Source organism: Cotesia typhae, unplaced genomic scaffold, assembly GCF_013202065.1.
Source record: "Cotesia typhae breed Kobodo isofemale line unplaced genomic scaffold, CoteBio_Ctyphae scaffold_152, whole genome shotgun sequence".
NCBI classification, from domain to species: Eukaryota; Metazoa; Arthropoda; class Insecta; order Hymenoptera; family Braconidae; genus Cotesia; species Cotesia typhae.
The window spans coordinates 810,624-835,000 of record NW_027423776.1 but is presented as its reverse complement, the minus strand read 5'-3'; the positions used below and the strand labels follow the sequence as shown (position 1 = coordinate 835,000).

General features: G+C 34.1%; 2 protein-coding genes and 1 long non-coding RNA gene across 6 annotated transcripts in view; 1 reads left to right on the top strand and 2 right to left on the bottom strand.

The window, feature by feature from the left end:
• LOC141536652 (uncharacterized) overlaps positions 1-24,377 on the top strand; it is a 230,481-nt gene that overhangs the window by 77,745 nt on the left and 128,359 nt on the right. The gene's annotated exons all lie outside the window — the stretch shown is intronic.
• LOC141535849 (uncharacterized) lies at positions 3,547-5,113 on the bottom strand. Its single transcript, XM_074256005.1, has 4 exons — positions 4,754-5,113; positions 4,227-4,679; positions 4,029-4,141; positions 3,547-3,981 (listed from the first exon to the last, which is right to left on the bottom strand). Exons 1-4 carry the CDS (start codon positions 5,031-5,033, stop codon positions 3,547-3,549), a joined length of 1,281 nt encoding a protein of 426 aa, XP_074112106.1. The 5' UTR covers positions 5,034-5,113.
• On the bottom strand, positions 16,657-17,226 carry LOC141536526 (uncharacterized). The gene is made up of 3 exons (XR_012480739.1): positions 17,123-17,226; positions 16,938-17,053; positions 16,657-16,855 (listed from the first exon to the last, which is right to left on the bottom strand). It is a non-coding gene; the product is annotated as an uncharacterized LOC141536526 (long non-coding RNA).

Below are 24,377 nucleotides of genomic sequence, written 5' to 3'. Positions count from 1 at the left end.
CCATTTCTGCATCGGGTTCATTTCTCCCACCAATTTGAATGTAATCTTTAAAATAATGATAACACAGTGATAAGATAAAATTTTATAGTAATAAAAATAATGAGTCTTTCGTCGATCTTACCTTCATCAAAATTTTGTCGATTTTCCTCGATTTGTACTGGCAAAAAAGGATCATTATTCAACTCTGGCAAATTTTCAGGAATCTCATTGGCTTCTAACCATTGTGTAACAAGATGGTCAGCATCATCGTTTTCTAACTGTGCATCACAATTCAATACCGAATCTGTAATTGGAACGCTTTTTTAAAAATGAAACTAAATAAAGACAAAATTTAATGCACTAAATTTTGGAAAACCTAGTAACCAAATTATTCATATATTCACTTACCATTAATATCCAGTAAATAACAATTTAAATCCGGAAAAATTTCAGGCAAAAGATTTTCACCAAACCACTGCTCTTCAAAAAAGTCATCTAACCCATTAGGATCCATCGTAGTCAGAATTCAAAAACTGAATGTACTCTCAAGAAATAAAACCACAGATAAAAGTTTAATTTTTTTCTAATTTCGAAAAACAACACATTCCTCCCCTCACCCAAACTATAAAAAACCCCTCCTCAAAAAACCTGCGGCCCATTTTCCTTTAAAATCTGTTCGCAAAGGTCATTAACCTCACCCCCTTAATCATCACTGCGGTCCACCAAAACATCTGGTTTTTTCAGAGACCCCCGGTTATCCTTTAAAATCTGTCCTCAAAGGTCATTAACCCCATCATTCATCACCGCTGTCAAACACCTGTCTCCCTCACAGATCTCTCGGGGAGCTGGCGCCAGACTACTGAGGGGGGAGAGGGAGAATGTCTCGCTCTGAGCGCCCTATACTACTGTAGAAGATTTTTCTTCTCGTATTAGATTTATTTATAAGCACTAAAACTTACACCTTCACAATTGTATTTTTAAAAGTAAGTTATAATAATGAATTTTAATTATTTGAGCTAACGTCCTCCAGTTTCCCGTAGGGTAAAGTGCGCAAATTTACCTTTAGAAATATTTTAAATAAACTTAATGGTCGGACTCTCGCCTAAGTGCAGAGCAAATTAGAACTTTGAGAATACGACTCTCTATGATAATTTTTATAAGTAATACGTGGCCTGCCGGTTGAACCGAGTCTGAACTCGTCTCAAATGCAGCGCAAATTAAGATAAGGGACTTATACAAGGCACGGGCCGGTCAAGCTAAACGCGGAAGTCGAATTAACTAACAAAGACAAGGTGTTGGCTTATGGTTGCCTTTTTAAAACTTCGCAGTGCTGAACTTGCAGAAGTCCCCGCTAGTTAACCAGCAGTCGCGTAGTATGTGTTTTATTGTGGCTTTCGCGCATGGAAACGTCTTCCATCTGCGGGAGCGATTTGAATTTAAGGAGAAATGTTGGGGTGGACATAACATAACTATATCTGAGTTGAAAAATACATCAGACATGATCAGATCTGATCAGATCTAAACAGATATAACAATATCTGGGTTGAAAAATACATTGGATAAAAATATTTTATTATATCTGGCCAGATATAACTATATTTGTTAACTATTAATAAATACTTATAAACTATTTTACTCAATATACTTTCCTCCGAAATAAATATTTATTGAATGTTAAAAAATATTTATTAGAATTTAATAAATTAAATAATTGTCTTCGAATAAATCAATTTGTTAATAGTTAATAAAACTTTCTATCAGCGTATATTGATAATTAATAATTTGCAAATTTGATAAAAAACTTTGTTCATTACGTATCGATCATGGACACGATTCACATTACTTGTAGTTATTACAAACTCTATCTACTTACTTTTAAAGTAAGCCTCGTAGGTAAACAGATAATGAATTAGTCTTTCGAGCATTGGGTCCCAGGTTCGGTTCCCGCACGCTCCGATTTTTTTTTCCTGGAAATAATTCTATATAATTAGATGGGGCCATTTTTGGTATCTAATTATGTATGAGTATCTATAATTATTTATAACCTTTTTTACTTAGGCAATTTAAAGATCTGACCAGATGTGGCCAGATCTGTTTATACATGGCCAGATCTAATCCGTTTTTCCCGGGTAGTTGGGCTTTTTCTAACAAACGGTCTCCCACACCTGTCTTAAGACTAGACTCAAAACTACAAGTCCACCGGACTACCAAAAATAATAAATCTACAACTTTCCACACATTGATTAACTTGATTTTTAAGTCCATCGAACTATCAAAACTTAAGGCTATTAACACTTTCTATCACACATAACCCGTACAATTTTTTACATATGGGTCATTCCATGCCAAATCGACAAATTTATTACCTGACCTCTTTCGATTTCGCTAAAAATTTTCTATCTTTTTCTACCCCCCGAAAGACATTTTTCAGAATTTAAAAAAATTTTTTTTCCAAACTCAAAAAAAGTTACGAATTTTCGAAAAAAACCGCTCTTTTTTTTTTAAAATGCTAGAACTTTTTTAAAAATTGACCGTTTGGGAACTTTTTTTTCAAAATTTTTGTTTTTAAATGTAGTTTTTGAAAAAAATATGAAAAAATTTTCAGAATCCCAGATATATGAAATATTTTAGTTTTTTTGAAAAAACCGTGATTTTCTCAAAGTTGGACCATTTTTTTTTTTTTTTTTTTTTTTTCTAAAAAAACTTCAACTAATTCCGCAGTGATCGCCGCATATTTCAGGATGTGATCGCTATTGCTTCTAATTTTTTTTACTATTTAAAAAAAAAGTTTTTTTACAATTTAGTTTATTTTTTTTTAACTTTTCGGCCAAATTTTTTTAGCTTACTCGTGAAACTTCAGAAGTTAAAAAATAATGTATCTTACGAAAATTTTAAGTCGTTATCTTCCAAAATTTTTTTTTTTTTTTTAATTCATACTTCCAACCTCATATTTCTTATTTCTACATAAATAAAAATCACTTTTATTACTTGTCCTGAAATCAACACGGAAAAAAAAGTGATACAAATTTTACGTCAGGTGATGCTATATTCGGTTCACTACTAAAGAAAATGCTGTATCATAGTATAGTAAAGTATAGGACATAATACATTAGATACAAAATTAGCGTCTAGAGTGATACAAATTTTACATCACCTTTTTATCCGTGAATGTATTTCATATAAAACATTTTCTTCTGACCAGGTTCTAATATTTATTGATTTATTTATTCATTAATTAGTTTATTTATTTACAATAACATCTATTCTTTATGATAACATCTATTTCCTTATTTCTTTTTACTTAATGATTGTCTTCTTTTTTCACTGTGCTATGAGTTAAAGACTGATCCGAAAAAGAAAAATGACTTAACTTCCACTATACCATCTTCCAACGGCGAAATTTTATGTATTTTCTGTGTTGCTGGGATGGTTTTGGCATTTTTAAAACGATCTTCTAGTTTGTCTTTCATCAGATTGTAGGCGTCAACTGTTGAGAATCGCACATTTATATTTGTCAAATTTTTTGATACCCATTCAAAAAATTGTACAGGTGTTAATATTTGCTCATCAGGTGGTAATTGCAGTTGTTTCAAGTTGTATCAGCGTTGTTTCAAGAGTTACTTTTGGGGTAGACACCCATTGTTTGTAACGAATTTCATCGATTGCATGATTATCCATTTCTGTGAAAATTAATTGTTTTATGTTGTCAATGCCTGGACAATTTAGACATGTATTGAAATAGCACTCAGTCTTGGGATTGTCACAGATAATAGCATTCACACAGTCGCTGTAAGTTTTCAATGGCATATTTGAACCTTCTGTTAATCGACTTAATTTACCTCCTAAAATCATTAATTTGACATTCTGATGAATAGAACAAACGCAAACTGTATGAGTCCCCGAACCACCAGCTAAGATACAGTGTTTTGGACGTAAAGATGCAAATGACGAAAATCCGATCTTAATTCCGGGAAATCTTGATTGAAATATCTTATGTAACTCCTTCAAATTACAGAGTACTAAGCGTTTTTCAATTTGAATTTTCGTACCATCATCATTACGCAATGAAACAAAATCTTTTTCCCTGGCATAGGACTGCTCATTTCATCGTCATTATAAAAATTTATAACAGCTGATGACACTTCAACAGATAATCCATGGCCTGAAAAATTGAGTGATGATTAAAATTATATATAAATACGTATAAATTGTTCAAACAAAAATTAGTTAGTAAGTCAATATCTCACCCATTTTCTTTTCAGGTATTGATAATATTCCTTTATCAGCTTCAAGATTTATTGCTAATCGCGCCATATACGTAGTTGTGCCCATTACTTCAACAATCTTCTCAATACTCCAACTTGACGGCATAAGAGTCAACATTTGTATACGTAAAGATTTGGTCGTATTGGTATCATGGAACTTTTCTCTTAATTTTGTAATTATTTCAGCAGCATCTGTGTTGCTGCATTGAAAATCTACAGGATTTGGAATTCCTAATGCCTTTTTCAAACTATCAGCAACACGAGAAACTTTATTGTTTAAATACGTTTCATCATTTACTCTTCTAGCTAGCAATGGAGATTGGTTTAATAATAATAAAGCTTCATTTACGATCGGACGAGTTATTTCCAAACTGAGTTCAGATAACGACGAACTACTTTGCTGAATTTGTGATTCTCCAACACTTGTTGTTGGATCTAAAAAAATAATCAATAGAAAATACAAAGAACAATGATAGTTGAACATCGAAACATAAAAGCTTCAAAAATACCTGTCAGGTTATTGCCTCCGGAATTATCAACTTCTATAGATCCGGTAAGAATATTTTCATCATTCTCAGAACGCTCATCGGGTTCATTGTCATCACTTTCATCAGAAAGACTTTCAGCGTAATGATGAAGTAATTTTTTATAGCATGAACTGCATATTCGATCAACAGTTGACAAATTGTATCGATTAGCTAAATTTTGTGGTACATTACGCAAAGATGATGTTTTCCGATGGTTCTCCAAATTATGTAGATTACAACATCGATCGCGAAACTTTGGCATTGTAATCACTTGTAAACAAAAATTCGATAAAAAGAACTCTCCGTCAAACTGTGTAAATTTATTTAATAATGTTATATCTTTGTGACACTTTGAACACATCAACGATACGATTATTCTTTTAACATAACCTTCATTTTAACAGAATAAAGTAGAGATGATCTCTTTTTACCGATAGACGACAGTTTAAAAATTATCGGCTGAGGATATTTTTCTGCACACTTCAATAGTGCAGTTGTGATTTTTAGTACAAAAAAATTGAACAAATATGAAACAAAAAACATAATTATCACTTAATTTAAAAAAAAAAATTTTGGAAGATAACGACTTAAAATTTTCGAAAGATACGTTATTTTTAACTTCTGAAGTTTCACGAGTAAGCTAAAAAAATTTGGCCGAAAAGTTAAAAAAATAAACTAAATTGTAAAAAAACTTTTTTTTAAACAGTAAAAAAATTAGAAGCAATAGCGATCACATCCTGAAATATGCGGCGATCACTGCGGAATTAGTTGTTTTTTAGAAAAGTTTTTTAGAAAAAAAAAAAAAAAAATGGTCCAACTTTGAGAAAATCACGGTTTTTTCAAAAAAACTAAAATATTTCATATATCTGGGATTCTAAAAATTTTTTCATATTTTTTTCAAAAACTACATTTAAAAACAAAAATTTTGAAAAAAAAGTTCCCAAACGGTCAATTTTTAAAAAAGTTCTAGCATTTTAAAAAAAAAAGAGCGGTTTTTTTCGAAAATTCGTAACTTTTTTTGAGTTTGGAAAAAAAATTTTTTTAAATTCTGAAAAATGTCTTTCGGGGGGTAGAAAAAGATAGAAAATTTTTAGCGAAATCGAAAGAGGTCAGGTAATAAATTTGTCGATTTGGCATGGAATGACCCATATACAACCCACACTTTGCTAAATTGACTTTAGTTTTATTAATTCAAAATTTGTTAATATTTAAATTCAATGTTGAAATTTCAACTGATTTATTCAGTCATATAAATTAAGCAATATATAAATTAAGCAATATTTCCCGATTAATAAACTAATTCTGAAATAACTCTAAGCTTAATATTCAATTCTAAATCTCAATTTCCAATTTCAAATTCTTAAATAATTTATTGCCGTGGTCTTAGTAATACAACAATGCATATATAATTCCAACCCGGGGAAAAAGGTTTAGATCTGACCTGATATAATTATATCTGGTCAGATCTAATTATATCTGGTCAGAGCTATTTATATCTGATCAGATATGGAATTAGAGAGATAATCAGATCTAGTCATATCTGATCAGATCTAAACAGATATAACAATATCTGGATCGAAAAATACATCAGACATAAAAAGATTTTATTATATCTGACCAGATGTAACTATCTTTGCTAACTATTAATAAATGCTTGTAAACTATTATATTAAATATACTTTCCTCCTCAATAAATATTTTATAAATGTTAAAAAATATTTATTAAAATTTAATAAATTAAACAATTTATAAGTTAGTAGTTAATAAATTTTTCTATCCGCGTATATTGATAATTAATATGTAATCAGGGTGTTTTGCCCAGGTCCAATTAGCCACCCCTTTCCTCTTTAGAAAGGGCGCCACTGGGCTTTTAGACACGGTGTTTCAGAAACCGGGGAAGCATGAAAGGGGAAAGACAGGGTCATGAGAAGTCCGAAAGGGCTGTAAATAATATTGAGAAAACTTATTTATAACATTTAAAATGATTCATTCAATTAAACTACAAAACTTAACAACTTAACTTATAAACTAACTTAATTGTGAGAACCTCTTACCTACGCTGGCTCTTGCCAAATTTTCTTACAACTATCTAAATATCAATTATCTCTATACCTCGTCACTCCGACGGAATACCTTAAAATACTATAAATTTCCTCGTCAACCTGACGAAATACCATAAAATACCAATTACCTCGTCAACCTGACGGAATACCAATTAACATAATTTACCTTGTCAACCTGATGGAATACCAGTTAAAACCTATTTCCGATTGTGCCCCCGACTCGGGCGTCTACGCAGCGGTTTCCTAACTTAATCCGTTGTACCCCCGACTCGGGCGTCTATACAACGTTTCTAAATAACTCACTAACTTCCATACAACCTATCGTCTACCGGACGTTAACTTAATACATACTTTTCTCTAATTACTCGATTTTTCCGAATTACTAATTATCTAAATTCCTGGAATTTCACGCTTAACATTTCTTTAATACGGAACATTTCTTTAATACGGAATATCAAATTCACTAATATAATTCATCACAAAATTTATCAACTAAAATTTCTCAACTAAATTCATTTACCAGTTTAATTTATTCTACTAAACTCACTAATCAATTAAATTCATCAAACGAATATTTTTATAAATTAATTCACTAAATTTTCCTAAATTGATTAAATTCAGCCCAACGGCCTAGAATTAATTTTACAAAATTCCAAATTCCAAATTCTACAAATTTAACAAGCCTCATTAAATATTCAAAATACATATATTCCAGAATGACCATGACTATCTAAATTACACAATTGCTTCTACTATTTCAAATTTTACCAAGATAATTTTACTTAAATAATTACTCATAACTAAAAGACTTGTAACAATTAATAAATGACGTTGATGAATAATTTACTTATAAAGGAATCTACTAATCTAAAAGTGACATCCGAGACAATAGCGATCATTAATTGACAAAATTTTATCACAGTCAATTCGGCCTCTCAATTTACAAATTCAAGCTTGGCCTTAAATAATTGTAATAATGATACCTGACTTAGCTTTCCAATTCTCCAAACGTTGATTGATGTCCTGGTTGAAAACTGGCAAAATCAGCGGCTGGTTGGTCTCTCTCTCTCGTCTCCAATGAGCTATCTGACTCCAAGTAAAGGGTTCTCAATTCCGGATCGTACATTGATAACTTTCTTGATAGTCCTAAATCTCGATGACAGAATTTATTACACAGCACTACACTGACTCACTGTTTTGCCAAAAGCCTCACTATTTCAAAACGTCACTGGCTCAAAAGCCTGGCTCAAAAAGCGTTACTTGTTCTAAGGCCTGGCTCAAAAAGCCTCGATGCTTGTTGTGCCGGCTCTTTTATAACCCTCAACTCCAAGTTCTCGAACTTTCCTTTTGTCAACCCCGCTTCGTTTTCGGGGACAGTATTGGGGACTTTCGATTTGCACGTCCGGTGACAAGTCTGAACTACTTGTCAAAATCGAACGGTAAGAGAAAACCTTTATTTATCGCAGTGTCAATAAGGTGGTCAATAACGACCATGGGAAGTTCAGTTTTCCCTGTTACAAATAATTTGCAAATTTGATAAAAAACTTTGTTTATTACGCATCGATCATGGAAACGATTCACATTACTTGTAGTTATTACAAACTCTATCCACTTACTCTTCAAGGAAGCCTCGTAGGTAAATAGGTAATGTATTAGTCTTTCAAGCATTGGGTCCCAAGTTCGTTTCTCGCAGGCGCTGATTTTTTTAATTTTTTTTTTATTTTATGGAAATAATTCTATATAATTATATAGGGCTGTTACGTTCTCAAAATTTGCGATATTTAATTTTAATTTTTTCCAGGTTTAGCCGCGTTAGGTAGTCGACAGACTTCGATGGGCCTTGTCACTTGACCCTCTCTCAAAATTATAAGAACTTACGAATGGTTTTATTAGAAATAAATCAACAAAATTTCGTTAGTTAAAATATATTGTAAGACTTAATAATTTGGGTGGAGTGAATTCATCTCCGGACATGAGTCCGGGACCGAAGATGTTCATCGGCTGACTTACTCAGGCTGACTACTCTGGATTTGCATCCAGAGTACAAAGAATTATAAAAGTTTATAAAATTGACAACGTTGCATCTCGAGTTACCCTAGAGAAGTCGTCGGAGTTCAGTTCTCACTATGTTTAGGCTGGAGCCCGGCGACTCCCTTATCACAAGCGATTTCCGTTACTTCGCTGATGATGAATTTTATTCATCACCAACGAAGTAGTTAAAATATTTGAATTAAAAATTTAATTAAATATTATAAGTTAAACGGGAACGTAACACCTCTCGACCTAAGAAAGTCGTAGCGGTTCACTGAGAAGCGGTGCCAATACTATAATTAATTTGTACAAACCAAAATAAAAGTTTAAGTTGCGTAACCTAAACCTGAGATACAACGTGAACATAAAATTGTTCTTAAAATCTAGTACAAAATTTAAGGTCTTTCTGACCTTGATCGTTTGGCAAAAAAAAAACAATCGTTACATTTATTTGTTGAAACATAAGTTCATGAATAGAATACTTTTACAGAACCAATCTAGTTTGTCATTGATAATCTTCGGTTGATTCTTGAATGTGGACCTCTTCCAGACGAACGTTTCTTGATCTTGAGTCTCGGTTCTAATTTTTCGGAAGCAGGATACCTTCCATACTGTTATGAATATCGAGTTAATGGATTTGACAGTATACGTGGCACACTGCGCGGCCAGACATAATATGCTTAAAGTGAGAAATTTCTTTACGTCGAATCCTCTTTAGTTGAAACTCCAATCCTTCAGGCTATACAATAAGCATACCACTATACCCAGATTTTTGAAATTTTTGCATGTGGCAGCCATCAACTTCTTGACCATTGATGAGAACCAGTGGAAGTTGATGGTCCTGATGAATTCATTTGTCTCAACGTGCATAAATTCATACCTTATGCACGGGAGACATGCATCCTCACATAAATACTCTGGAGAAGTAGATCCTTTCAGAGGAGTCGTTTTGGTCAAGTTTTCTTGACACACCAACGCAGGTAGATCACTTTGCAGAATTCTGAAGGCCATAGAGTACCATTCTGACATTGTGCTTTCCGACAACCAAATGAGACCAGTTCTTAAAAGCTTTTTTACATTTGAACTAAAAAATCTTAATGTATTTCTATTGTCTTTTATTTTCTTAATATTTAAGAAGATTAAAAATGAATTCATAACATTAAACTGTCTGCAACCCTTATTAAAACCATATTTGTCATACGTGCAGTTAAAACAATCGTTATTCTCCAGAATAACATTTTTATCTGGAGGCAATTTTAATATTATTTTAACCTTGCTGTCTCTAAAGTTGAGCATATAAAAACAAAATCTAATGCCATTTCTTAGCTAACGTAGTCGTATCCATACACATCTTATGAATAATAAAATTAAAAATAAAATTTGTGTGATAGTTGAGCATGATAATCCCTTAATTTCTTTTGGGAATTAACACATTTCAAATTTCTATTGCGGGAGTCGTGTGCTTCAGGGACGACCGACACTGGCGAACCATAATTCGAACCCAGTGATTTTATATTATTTTTATCATCTGGCGAGTAGAGCAATTTATGTTTAACTGGTAAAGAATCTACAGTTTCAAAGCGTTCAATATCTAAATTTTTATCGATCTCAACTAACCCGGCGACTCGAGTTCACGATACCAAACCTTTCGTTTTCGTAAGAACTACGTGTTCTTCGGCATGGTCTTTCAAAAAATCGTTATCTAACTGAGCTCGAGCTGATCCCAATGAGCACCTGGCAATGCCACAGACAGCTCATTGAGCTCTTTAACTAACGCGCATTGCTCTACTTCCAGTACATTATTAACTGTAATATTTTCCTTTGCAGAAAAAAATTTTATCATTGGATTCGGCTCTTTATTTGGATAAAATTTCAGTGGTACGTCTACGTGCGCAGCTTTATTGAAATGAGATACTTTCCTTCTATGGGCAGTTCTAATTATTCTTTTCAGTTTGACGGGCTTTACATTTTCAGAAAAGAAATATCGTCGGCCCCCGTCGAAATCACCCACGGGAGACTCTTATTTTTCGGCTGCGAACGTATTTGTTGTGCCAGTTGATTACAATAAAAATCATTTTTTTCGGAGGATTCAGAGCTTGTCAAATGCGCGTATCATTCCTGAAATATCATGTTCTGTTTAAATATAGCTATTGATGACATTTACGTTTGTTCCAACGAGTCGTGGAGTTGCATCAAACATTGAATTTGAAGCAGAGAAAGAATGTTTTTAAGAAAAGCTGAAATCGCGTCTTGCTCAATGAATGATCTCTCTTGGTCAGATAGGTCGCCTTTTTCAAATAATTCGGCGTCCAAGATATCGCGATAAAGGGATGGTGCACGGTTTATGTATGAAATCATACTTTTTTCCGGCTTCATAAAATTATTTTCGAAGTTCGCTTTTAACCGATTTGCTGTCCGATTATTGCCAAGAATGGAACGAACTAAGTTTTCGAACTTTTGCAGACTACCGTATTCTAAATGTTCAATAGCATCGCGAGCTTCTCCTTGAAATTTTTGTCGAACAAGTGTCAAAAAGACGAACTCTGCATTTAGAGGAAGCATTAAGCAAGCCCGTTTACAAGATCTTATGAAATCCGAGACTGCTGAACTAGAACCGTCAAAAGTAGGTACATACGATAACGCATCTTTCACCGTGATATTTTCCGTACATGCAATAGTTTCAAGAACGGAGGGCTTATCAACTTTAGAAGAAAGTTCGGTTTCCTTGAGTCGTTTGGCCCAGTCACTAAGTAATTGCGTAATTTCGCGAAGTTTGGAATCTCGGGCTTCAACTTCATTTTCTCGTCGAGTGACGTCAGTCTCTCTTTTTCCAAAAAACGTTCTCCGAAAGCGGTTAATTCGCGTTCCTTTTCAATAAGCGCGAATTCACGTTTCTTTTGCTCTTGAAACTGAGCTTCCAGGAGCTGATTCCATTTAAAGAGCTCCGCCTCCGTTTGAAATACTGCCATGATTACAATCTATCAATCACCGAACAACTATAATTTTTCTGAAAAGCCGTTATCATTGGTAACTAAATTAATTAAAATTTTGTTTCCATATAAAATAATGATACTCATCGATGAAACAGACATTTTAGACATTTACAGGCAATCATACGAATAAATTCAAGTTTTGTTTTATAATGTTAATACATTTTCGTCATTTTCATTTTTTCATAACAATTTTTGTAATAGTCTTAATTTTTAGTCTCCAATACTATGAGATTTATGATACCTTCATGTCTAGCATACTTTTTGTTTAGTTGATCATTTTTTAGCTTACCATAACTTATGTATTTTGCTTTATTACCTTCTAAACGTAGTTTTGTACAATTGTAAATTTAAGCGGTAATAAGATTCAGCATCGTTATATTTACTACTTAATCCTCTGTTCCAAGGTCTTCTAATCCTTCCATTGTAAAATATTTTTTCCCAAAACACATCTGTTTTTAATTGTTTTATTACTTTGGTTTTTTCCTCGGTTTAGAGTATTAGTTATTTGTACATCTGTACATCATGTTGGCATCTAGTTGTCTAAGTCCTTTTTCTCTCTAGTTATGAGCTCTCTCTCTAACTTACTGTCGAAGTTTTCCTTTTTACTCGAGTCCTTACCTGTACATCCACTTTTCCTAAATTACCAATCAAGGGGCTCGTATCTCTTTTACTCCACCCATTATCCCTAGAAGATCTTAGCAATATGAAAAATTTGGAACTTGTCACCAGGTTCAACTTGTCACACGAATTTTATTCTTGTGTGCGTCCCTCTCTGCGCCTAGTGTTGGCAACAGATCCACACTTGGTGTGTCTCTAGAGTTTGACTATCTTGTATCATTTTGACTAATTTATTTATTGTATTTGACTCTTTATCACTTATATATCAGAATTTACATATTATTGTTATTAGTTCTTAAGTATTAATTTGATTTTTATTTCAGAAAATTGTACTAAACTATTTATAGTTTTATTATTTAATTATTTGTATATTTATTGCCGTAAATCTTCACTATAATGTATTTAATCATATTATAAGCTTGTTTTTGCATTTAAGACCAAGGTCCAACGATGGGTATCGGAACAGGTAATAAAGAAAATGCAAAAGTATAATATTGATTATTGGTAATAGATCATAGCCCTTACTCACATGGGTAATGCCCTACAATATTGGTCGCGAGTAGAGGGACTTGTAGATTTAGAGTAAATTGCTGGAGAGGCCCTCGTGATCGGACACGAGGCCTCATAGTTTTCGGTAAAAATAAAATTGGGAGACACGCGGGAGCCCGCATAGTGTGAGGAGTGCGGATCTAGCGCCTTGGTTTGAGTCCCTTTTCATTTGGTGAGTACTCACAAGTTGAGCTAAATTATTATCCGCACGTCGCGTTGTCTCCTGGCTCGAATAATTTGTATTAAAAGTTATTATTAATTGCCGAGTCGATCCCGTCGTTAGTAAGGGGGTTTGTAGTGAAATACCTGTCCCGAAAGCCACGCGTTTGGGTCCTCGAATCAGCCAGTTTTGAGTTAAAATTGATAATTGTATTTTTGAGATAACCCGACTGAGGAGTTCGAGTGTATTTCAGTTCAAGATTATTTCGTAGATAAAATTTCTATTGTATAGTTAACGCCGTCGTAAAATAATCAAATAGTCTATCGAGAATCTAGACAAGTTAATAATAATTATACGCGACATCGTCATTATTATTTTGATTATACAGTCCATCCGGCTAAGGAATTCGGCTCTGGACTTAATTTAAGTCATTTGTTTGAATAAATATCTGTTTATATTATTGTTAATTTTTCGTAATATACAAAATTATTGTTTCTCCTTTTCCCTAACACCTTTATATTATTTATTTCTCTGGAATACCTGCAGATCGGCCCTGGAAATACAGGGTTTGTTATTTTTCCCTGTTTGAGAAAAAAATAACTGGCGTCCAAACGTGCACTAACCCAGCCTGGGTGGCTGCTGCGATGTTGCTTATTTTATTTTGGGCGACCTGGACAAAATTTCTACTTTACTCGACGTATCCACCGTCCAGTCGTGTATAGAAATAGTAAAATTTTGTTACAAACTTCTGATTATAAGTTCAGTTCCTCTCAGCAGAGCACCATAATACCATCTAGCATTTTGTTTGTCCAAGACGTACCGTCTTATTACCGTTCCAATTACTTCATAATTTTGTTAATTTGCCTCGCTTTTAATATTTTTATAAGTAAAATTTAACTACATTCTTGTATAAATTTGTACAAAATAAATTATTAGTAGAACGTTAATTTGGTCTACTAACTTTATCAATTAATGTAACCTGGAGCTTATGACTCCGAACTCCCAATTTCAATTATACATTATTGATAAAAATAACAAGTTTCTATGACACGCCGTTTTCCGTTTTAAACTCATAATAAAATAGTTGTCATAATAATTCATCAAAAAGACCAATTCCATAATAATTATAACAATTCCATGACAAATCGTACCGAGATATTATAACATCGTATTTTTTTACTTTATTAAATATTGTGCGTAAGTAAAATATTTACAAACTATGTATACATATTGAAAATTGTGTGCATTTTTATTCTTTAACATATAATTAGTTATTTCATAAGAAAAGAAATAATTATTTTGATTTATGTGTAATATATACGTTGAGTATTTATTTAGAATGTACAATTTCCAATAGGCGAATATTAATGCCCTTGTGGAAATAATTCTCTGAAAAAACTCTTGACAAGTCTTTATAAATCTGAATAAGACTTTTCGAAATTCTTCACATCCCTAATTAAGTGAAGGAAAGACTTAATAAGTCTTCAAAACTCTGCAATACTTCAAAAGTCAAATTTTCCCTGCAATTTCGGAATTTCTCAAAGAGTTATTAAGACTTGATAAGACTTGTTCAGTTTTACAGGAAAAGAAGAAAATATTTCTTTTCAAAAAAATTACGTATCAGAATTAAATAAAACTATAAAAAAGAATTAATGCATGTTTTAAAAAAATTTTTTTTAAATAATATTTTCATCACGAAAATACTTTGATGGGCATCGAATCACTCATAGTTGAGCAAGTCAAAACATCAACAGCAAATGAAGTGCACTTGCTGTTGGAAACAGATATTACTCAAAGAGTAAATCCAATCGGTATTTAATTTGGACTATCAAATATTAAAGTCAACTTTCTAGGTAGGAAAGAATTTTCTAACCACATGCCACCTATTAGAAACTAAGAACACTCAAAGATTCTAACTGTAAATTCGTAAACTAAAATATGTTAGGTATCAATTAATTCCAGCAGAAGCTTCTAGGAAGCTTCCCGAATGTTTCTGAGATGATGTCCGTGTCCGTGTCCGCGCGCGCGCGCGAGCGTGTATATATATACATATATATATATATATATATATATATATATATATATATATATATATATATATATATATATATATATATATATATATGTGTGTGTGTGTGTGTGTGTGTGTGACGATGTGACTCGCTTATAACTTTTGAACGACTGAACCGATTGGAACGTACGAAGCGGCGTTCTAAAGAGTTCCCTCAAACTTAAATTTCCTGAGAATTTGAACCGATTCAGACCGATGGATTTTGAGAAATTTTGAAAAATCCCAAAAAAATAAGAAAAAAACCATTTTTGAAAGTGGTTTTTTGGAATATCTTTCAAACGGCTCGATCGATCAACTTCAAAAACTAATCCGCCCTTAAGCTTGAAAAACCACGTCGATTGCCGCTAATTCGGTCAAAATCAGTAGATTCGTTCGAAAGATATCGTGCAGGAAAGAAAACCCAAAAAAGTGTTTTTTCGGAATTACTCCGAAATTTCTGGTTTGATCAATGCAAACTTAAAGATTCTTTATGAGGCTTAAAGAAACGCGTTGAATGCCGCCAACTGCAAGAAAATTAGTTCATTCATTCAAAAGTTATTTCGGTTTGAAAACTCAATAAATAGTGTTTTATCAAACTTCTATTAGACTTTTGAGCTCGAAGAGATCAAAAGCATAGAAAAGTTATCTCTTTGAGCTCGGAGAGCTCAAAACAACACATAAACTGTATTTTTAAGCTTGAAGAGCTCAAAAACGGCCTCCCTGTTTAAAAACTTTCATAGGATCCCATCAAAAACGACAAAAGCCACTTAGAAACCAATAGAATGTATTGTCGCTTTTGATGGGATCCTATGGGAGTTTTTCAACAAGGCTAAGTGTAATTTTAAGCGTCCAGGTATGGAATTAGCGGGAAGTTGCAGGGATGGCCGTCAAGGTCAACTGTTTTCCTAATTCTTTTTTGTATTTTTTTTTTGAGATTTCTCAAAATCTACTGGTTCGAATCGGTCCAAGTTTTATTCAAAATCTAAGTTTGGTCAAGCCCTTTCGAACGGCACAAACCGCGATAAAATCGGCCGAGCTGTTCAAAATTTATGAGAGCTTTACATACGGTCATCACCGCGGAAACATTCGGAGGGCTTCCTAGAATAGAACCTCAAAACGTCAACATCCATTGAAAACTTGATTTTCGAAAAACGGGGTGAAATCGATAACTTTCCAACTTTTGAAAATTTTCAATATTCTTAGCTGAAAGTTAAAAAAATTTGCGGGCGGGGAGGGTCCAGCATGAATGCGAGCGAGTGTATATGCAATTTTTCTTGATTAATTTATAACGAACAATAAATTTAAGTTGAGATAAAATGGTATCAATATTAACCAGCGAATCATTTATTAAAATACATTTATTGATATATTTTAAATTTAAACTAATAAACAAATCTTGTGTGACAATAAACAGCCCACCAATCCACGAGGTGTCGTCGTTATAACGCATCTAGTAACCTTGCTGAGTATTGGTAAATTGCACCGTGTAAAAAGGCCTATTACCAAAACCTGGTTTGAGTAGTTAAATTTTTTAACGTCAGGTGGCAAGTACGTCACCGCCATGAGAATAAATGACCTTTGGCTACAATGGTTTACACGAACGCCTTGTACCTTGTTTTTCTTTAATTAAAAAAAAAAAATAATAAATGACCTGATTTGAGTAGTACTGTTTTCGACCACGAGGTGGTGTCTTGAAATTTACATTTGTGGCGGCACTGAATCCTCAGTCACGCCTCTACAGGCAGGAAGTTCAAACAAAGCGCTCGAAGCGCCCACTACTGGCCAGAGGAAAGTACTAAAGCAAATCAGCTACCACAGCTATGGCGTAAAATAAATATACATATAATATACCTTTTTTTAGGTGCAAGACATGACATACGTGAGTACCTGTGTAACTTTTTCTAAGTATTTGAATAAACGTAGTAATAATATTTAAACTGTTTTCACGTCATTAATAATAATAAGTAGAATAACCCCCTCAGAACATTCTACACATTTGCCAATAACACTACTTTTGAATGAGACGATAAAATCGTGCGATTTTGTATTGGCTGCACTGATGTTTTAAGCATCTAGTGATAATTTTAATTCATCTTGTGAATTAAAATTATCAATATTGATAATTTTAATTGCTAACTTACAGATCGACTTAATTATTGTGTAATATTTTTTGATAGTTTAAATAAAATTCAATTGATTTCCATCATTTACTATTCTGTTGTTTTGCTTACATAAATTTCCAATGATAAAGTATTTTTTCCGTCATCGCACTAATTATTGTGAAATTTTTAATTTATAAATTTCTGGAGCCCTTATCAATAAGAATAATTAATATAACTTGTTATGCCTCCATCTAGTTGCAAAATATTTTATTGATACTAGCGTTACCTACCGTTGTTTTTTTCGCCCGGGAGTATTAAAATACTCAGTTCCAGGGCGGGAAAGGAAATTTGAATTGAAATTAATTATATTGAACGACTCGTTATTTGATTATTGAACCGTGTAAAATATACTTATTTCATTTATTGACTAAACATTTAAATATAAGCTTATGAAGAGAATTACAGAGAGTAGATTATACAGTTCTGAGCTCTCAAGGAGAAGTGAGTTACCGAAAATGTCGGCTCGAAACCTCCGACCTCACGTCTCCCCTCCATACCTCACACATACATACTCAACTATTACAATTCGTACTTCGCTTGACGCTTACACTAATACATACAACTAAACTTATCTCGAAATACACTTATATTTATTGCTTGTTACATGTATATCCACAATATAAGAAACTGAAAATATATATATATATATATATATATATATATATATATATATATATATATATATATATATATATATATATATATATATATATATATATATATATATATATATATATATATATATATATATATATATATATATATATATATATATATATATATATATATATATATATATATATATATATATATATATATATATATACATACACACATACATATATTAGGGTAGGGGTTGTCTTATTACACCAAGTTTCTTATACTTTAGGTTTCCATTTTATTAATTAACTAAGATTACTACCATCATATCTACTTTAAATATCGTTAATATCAACACTAATTATTATTATTGTTACTACAATTATTCGTATAATTGTATTTTGTATTTACTATTATTGTTAACATTATAATACTATTATACTAACTTATTATTGTTTCTTATATTATTATTATTATTATTATTATCATTATTGTAATTATTACCATTATTATTATTATTATTATTATTTTGTTATTAAATGCTCAGGGGGGTTATCCCCGGAGTCCGATTCTCCGAGGGCCCAGCCTGAGCTCCATCCGTTACTGCTGGACCACTCCGCACAACAAGGCGGTTAGTGATCACAGCAGGCCAAAGTCATTTCCCTTAAGAGACGGAGAGAACCAAGTAAAACAGCCTTCTGCATCCTAACTGCCAAGAACTCAGCTTTTGATGAGCAAGCTGGAACTTTGGCAAGTGAGGATACAAAAGACTGTTTCATCCCTCCTAGGACGCCAACAATCAGGACGACAAGCTTGACACGGTAACCTGGGTAAAGTTTGCCAATTTCAAACAGGAGATCCTGATATATTTGTCTTTTGTGCTCTTCTTTGGCTGAGATGTTGTATTCAGCCGGGGCCGAGAACTCAATGACATAAATGTCACGAGTGGCCTTGTCGAAGAGCACAATATCAGGTTTGTTGTGATCTATCCGCCGGGTTGTTGCAAATGGCATTTTCCAATAAATTTTGCAACTGTCATTCTCAACAACCTGGGGAATATCTCCTGGCAAATAAGGCAGCACTGGTGTCACGTCAATACCGTAGCAATGACGAAGATAGTAGTACAGTACTCTCAGGGCAGCATTGTGACGCTGGATATATGCACCTCTCGCCAGCACTGCACATGCCGACAAAAGGTGCATAAGCGTCTCCGGATGTTGTCTACACCTCCTACAGGACGTGTCCGGAAGCTGCACCTGGAGCACCTTGCTACGGTACTCAAGAGTGTTAATGACACCATCTTGGCAGGCAAATATGAACCCTTCAGTCTCGGACATCAGGCCCGCTGACTTTAAGAAGGAAAACGTCAGCTGGATGGACAAGCCATGATCACGCACGTGTTTAAAGAACACGCTGTGCATGGACTTGTCCATCAGTTCGCCAAGGAGTAGGTTTTCCTCGGCGGCGTTCCTGATGACGCTCTTAAATTCCTCCTTTCGGAGTTCCATAAGAGCGTTTATTTCTCCAAGACCAAGGGTTCTTGCCGCATATATTGCTGCCTTATACAAGAATGACCCCTTATGCGCATTTTCATGTTTATGTACAATTTGCATAAGAAAGTCATCCTCGTCTGCAGTGAAATTGACAACTTCGTGAGTTAAACCCAGGACCAAACGGTCGTGAAGCCGCTCCAAACTCTGCAAACCCCTCCCACCGATGGACCGGGAGAGGTATAATCTGGCGACTGATGAATTGGGGTGCATGCTCCGATTCATATTAATGATCTTACGGGTTTTGATGTCGAGATCTCGTAAATCCTTTCGGGTCCATTTCAGGACACCGAAAGAGTATAGTAAGACTGGGACAGCGAGCATGTTAGTAGCTGAGACTTTGTTTTTGCCGGAAAGTTCGGAGGACCACATTTTCCGGAGTCTCCTAACACACTCGCTCTGGAGAGTTGTTCGGACTTCAGAGACCGCATGCATGCGGTGCTGTTCCATTCCTAGATATCTATACAACTCCCCGGCGTCTAATTGGCTTAAGACGCTCCCATCCACTAATTCGACATCATCACCAGTATCAGAGCACTTACCCCTCGCCAGATGTACGACCGCACACTTGTCCAACCCAAAAGACATTCCGACATCTCGTGTGTACTCTGCTACGATGTTGAGGGCCGCTTGTAGATGATCTTTATCAGCGCTATACAACTTCAGATCATCCATGTAAAGCAGATGGGTAATCGAATAGTTTCGATCACCCGGAGGCCCCACAGAGTACCCATGAGTTTTACGGAGAGCAACAGATATAGGCAGCAGTGAAATGCAAAACAGCAGAGGGCTCAAGGAATCGCCTTGGAAGACCCCTCGTTTGTACTCTACAACTCCGGTTACGTGCAATGCGTTTCCACTTCCAATGTGAAATCGCGTTCGCCAGAGCTGCATTGTACGCCGAATGCATTCCACTATTTCGGGATTGACTCCCAGGCATTTGAGTAGATATAAAATCAACTCATGTGGAGTTGAGTCAAATGCCTTGCGATAGTCAATCCAAGCCATTGACAGGTTGCGTTGATAGTAGATCGCATCTTGTAAGACGCATCGATCCACTATCAGGTTCTCCTTGCAACCTGACAGGCCTCTTTTACTGCCACGTTGTTCATATATCTGTTGCCATACAGGCTCTATCTGCTGCAAGATACGGTTATTTAAAATTTTTGTAAAAATTTTATAAACCGCATTCAAGCAGGTGATAGGGCTGAAATTCTTAGGGTCAGACAAGTCACCTTTTTTAGGTATCAGTACGGTTCGCCCTTCTACAAGCCAGTCCGGAATCGGATCGTCAGCTCTAATGTATGATGTAAATATGCGGGCCAGATGGAGGTGGGTAGAAGTAAACTTCTTCCACCAAAAGACATTAATGCCGTCTGGTCCCGGGGCAGCCCAATTTTTGCTGCCATTTAGAGCCGAACGAACTTCATCCACACTGACTGCAGGGCTCTCTTCATCAGCATTCTGTCGACGGTGTTCCCGACAGAATACTTTGAAGTCGTGCAGAGCTGGAGTGTTGGCGTTCACGTTTGGTTGATCTCCATACAACTCAGTCCAAAAAGCTTCCACCCGCTCAGGTGTTGGATAATTCCCGGTAACATCGGTCTTTGGTGTCAGAAACCGTGAAGGGCTGGATCGAAACAACGAGTTGTCGACCAACCGCTTCAGCCTTTTCTCTAATGACTTTTTAGCAGCCACTAGAGCCCGCAATTTATTAAGAGACTCTTCCTTGATGACATGAAGAGTACTCTTGTTCAATGTGTGATGACGCCACCGAAGTTCAGCAGCAATGCGCCGAATTCGGGGCGTGTATGGTGTTTGAGTTGTGTCGTACTCAATCACACACTGAATGCGGGAGACCTGTTTCCGGGACATGTCAATTTTCAAGCCAAGTTGTGAGATGCGCTGTTTCAACCTTGCCTCGATCGAGAGACATTGTCTCTCTCTCGGAAAAGCCGAAACTGCTGCACCATACACAACCTGGCTCACAGTGAGCAGGGTGGAATCCTCCAGGATGTTTGCACGGAGATCTTCGTTTACCGCGTCAAGCTGTTGTTGGGAGTAAGTTATCTTTTTAGATATACTTACTTGCCGTCCTACAAAGGGATTGTTGTTGTCCAAGGAGGAACGGCGTCGCTCTTGGTGTAGTTGCGCCGGAAAGGAAAGTCTATTAGACTGCCTTCTGTCCGGCACAAGCGATCTTCTATTTCGCCGAAGATGAGCGGCATAATTACGCAGGTGTTTGGGCGTAAAATGCGCTAGCTCCGGATGCATATCACTCCAAAGAGTGTGCATCCGGGCCATATAGCCGCTCACCCCCGGCTCGCTACGTTGGTAGCACACCAAGAGATCGACTCTCAGTTCCTCCGTCCACTTAAAGTAAGTCCTTAAGGCGCCAGGGTCGTCATCATTCATCGGGTCCGGCGTGCTCCTCCCACCTGACGAATGGTCCTCATCCGAAAAGGACCGGTTGTGGGGAGCACTTCTGAGTTGGTATCTTGTGGTAACTCAGTTATTTCCATGCAGTGGGTAGTTGGCCCACTGCACGGGCTACGTCGTTCGCCTACAGACCTGATGTTATGGTCTGCGTTTCCCGCGATGCGCCGCTTGGAGGCCACGTAGCAAGCATCGCTTATTATTATTATTATTATTATTATTATTATTATTATTATTATTATTATTATTATTTTAATACTATCATCTACTTATCAACAGTGATATCATTATAATAACATAATTATTCGTTAATTAATTTCTATTGTTGCGGCTGTGGTCCGACTTGTGCATGGTGTATCGCATTTGCCCTGCTCCTCACCCCTATCTCTCAGGCTCTTGGAACAGTGACACGGGGAAACCACAGAGAAAACCCATGTCGATACATATATATATAAAAATGAATCCATTATAAAAATATATATTACTTATTATAGAAATACAATTTCCAATTTACGATGAATATTTAAAAGTTATTTTAATATTTCCTTAATTATTCATGTAACAACCGTGCCATTGTTATTTGAATTTATTAATTTAAAGTTTTCTTATTTTGTATTTATATTTTATTGTTTTTGGGAAATGTCATTGTAGGATATCTAAATGGTTAAGGGAATCCTTGAAAGGTTCAACATGTGTTTTCCTTTTATGTGTTTCTACAAAGGTCTAATTGTTAGGCGACACGTGTGGGTCATATTCGAGTGTATATTTTTTTATTTTGAAGAGGTTTACAAGGATTTATTTATTTATTGCTTACTCCAAAAGAGTGTTACCTAAAATTTATGAGCCATAAAGATTTCTTTTTGGACGTTCGATTTAACCGGATGTCTTATTTATTATTAACAAATATAGTTTTATATTTTATCGGACAATTTAAATTCGCGCCTCCTAATTGCAGCGTCATCTTACGGATTCCGCTGATGACATTACAAACTGAAAGCATATGAACTAAAAACATTACTGCAAAAAATAACTGTACAAGTTATTTATTACATAAATCATAATTCTGGTATGTAATTATTAGGATAGAGAATTATTGAATAATAATATTAAAATGCTCCATATACATGTAAACATAATCTCAAAATTCGTAATTATCATTATCAACAAAATATCAATTAATCAATTAAAATTTAAATGATAAAAAATTACATGAAAATAGGATGTTATGTCGGACTCAACGTCCGACATTTTTATTTTATAACAAATAGAATTTAATTATTCATAAATAATTTTATGTTCTTACAACTAATTACATACATTTATTTTATTTTTAAAATGTTGTTATCTTCAAATTTATCAATAGCATTTTCAAAAGAAACTTATTTGAAAAATTTAGTTTTAGTTGGGCCTGACCATACTAAGGGATTTGAGCCTGAACAAATACCCTAATAGAATTTTAAACTTTGTCGAGATCCGAAATAGTTTTCGATCGAAGAGGAAGTTTTCGATAACAAAATAAATGTATATATAAACAATAGTTTAAATAAAATAAAAGTAAATGATGATAAAAGAAAAAAATAAAAAGGAATGTTATGATAATTCTAGTATCAACAGAAAAAAAAAATATATATATATATATATATATATATATATATATATATATATATATATATATATATATATATATATATATATATGTTGATAATTTAAGGAACAAAATTTAATAACTATAATTTAAGTTTAAACAAAAAAAAATAAATAAATGTTTTCTTTTATTTTCGAATAAAATAACGACTTAAATAAAAAGAAAAATTTAGATCTAAAAACTAATGACAATTTGTAATCTATGCACAAATTAATTTTTATCTAACTAATTTAATATAAAAATTTGGTCACAGTAAATAATTTAATGTAAAATAGTACACATGTATGTCTTTGTCTATGCATAAATGCGCTTACGTATACACAAACACATAGATGTATAATAGAGCATAAGAGTAAAGGAGAAGCGATATTGTACTCTGACCCAAGTAGAGGGGACTCATGCAACATTATAGAAAAATCTAAGAGAGAGGGCAAGGGCTCAAGGAAATAGAAAAATAATTGGACATTATTTCTCCCATCTAGTAAAAATAAGTAACGCCCTAAAATTCGACACCTTTACGATTTTTCAACAAAAATATCTCTCGTTGTCCTGACATCCTAGTGTTAACATCGAAAAAGTTTTTATAAGTTTTAATGAAACCACGCGTCAGATTCAAAAAAACAATTGTTAGTAAAGTAAATTTCAATTATGTAAAGAAACGGTAACAATGACATTTAAGTAAGTTCTTAATTGAGATTTTTATGTTTGTTTTAATTATTCAAATTTTTGTATGATAATTTTATAATATA

What these genes read in the sequence shown, in the direction of transcription:
- LOC141535849 (XM_074256005.1), bottom strand. Translation starts at nt 5,033, where the DNA reads ATGCCAAAGTTTCGCGATCGATGTTGTAATCTACATAATTTGGAGAAC. An exon ending in CGGAGGCAATAACCTGACAG is followed by an intron (nt 4,680 to 4,753) that starts GTATTTTTGAAG and finishes TTATTTTTTTAG; the next exon opens with ATCCAACAACAAGTGTTGGA. An exon ending in AATACCTGAAAAGAAAATGG is followed by an intron (nt 4,142 to 4,226) that starts GTGAGATATTGA and finishes TCAATTTTTCAG; the next exon opens with GCCATGGATTATCTGTTGAA.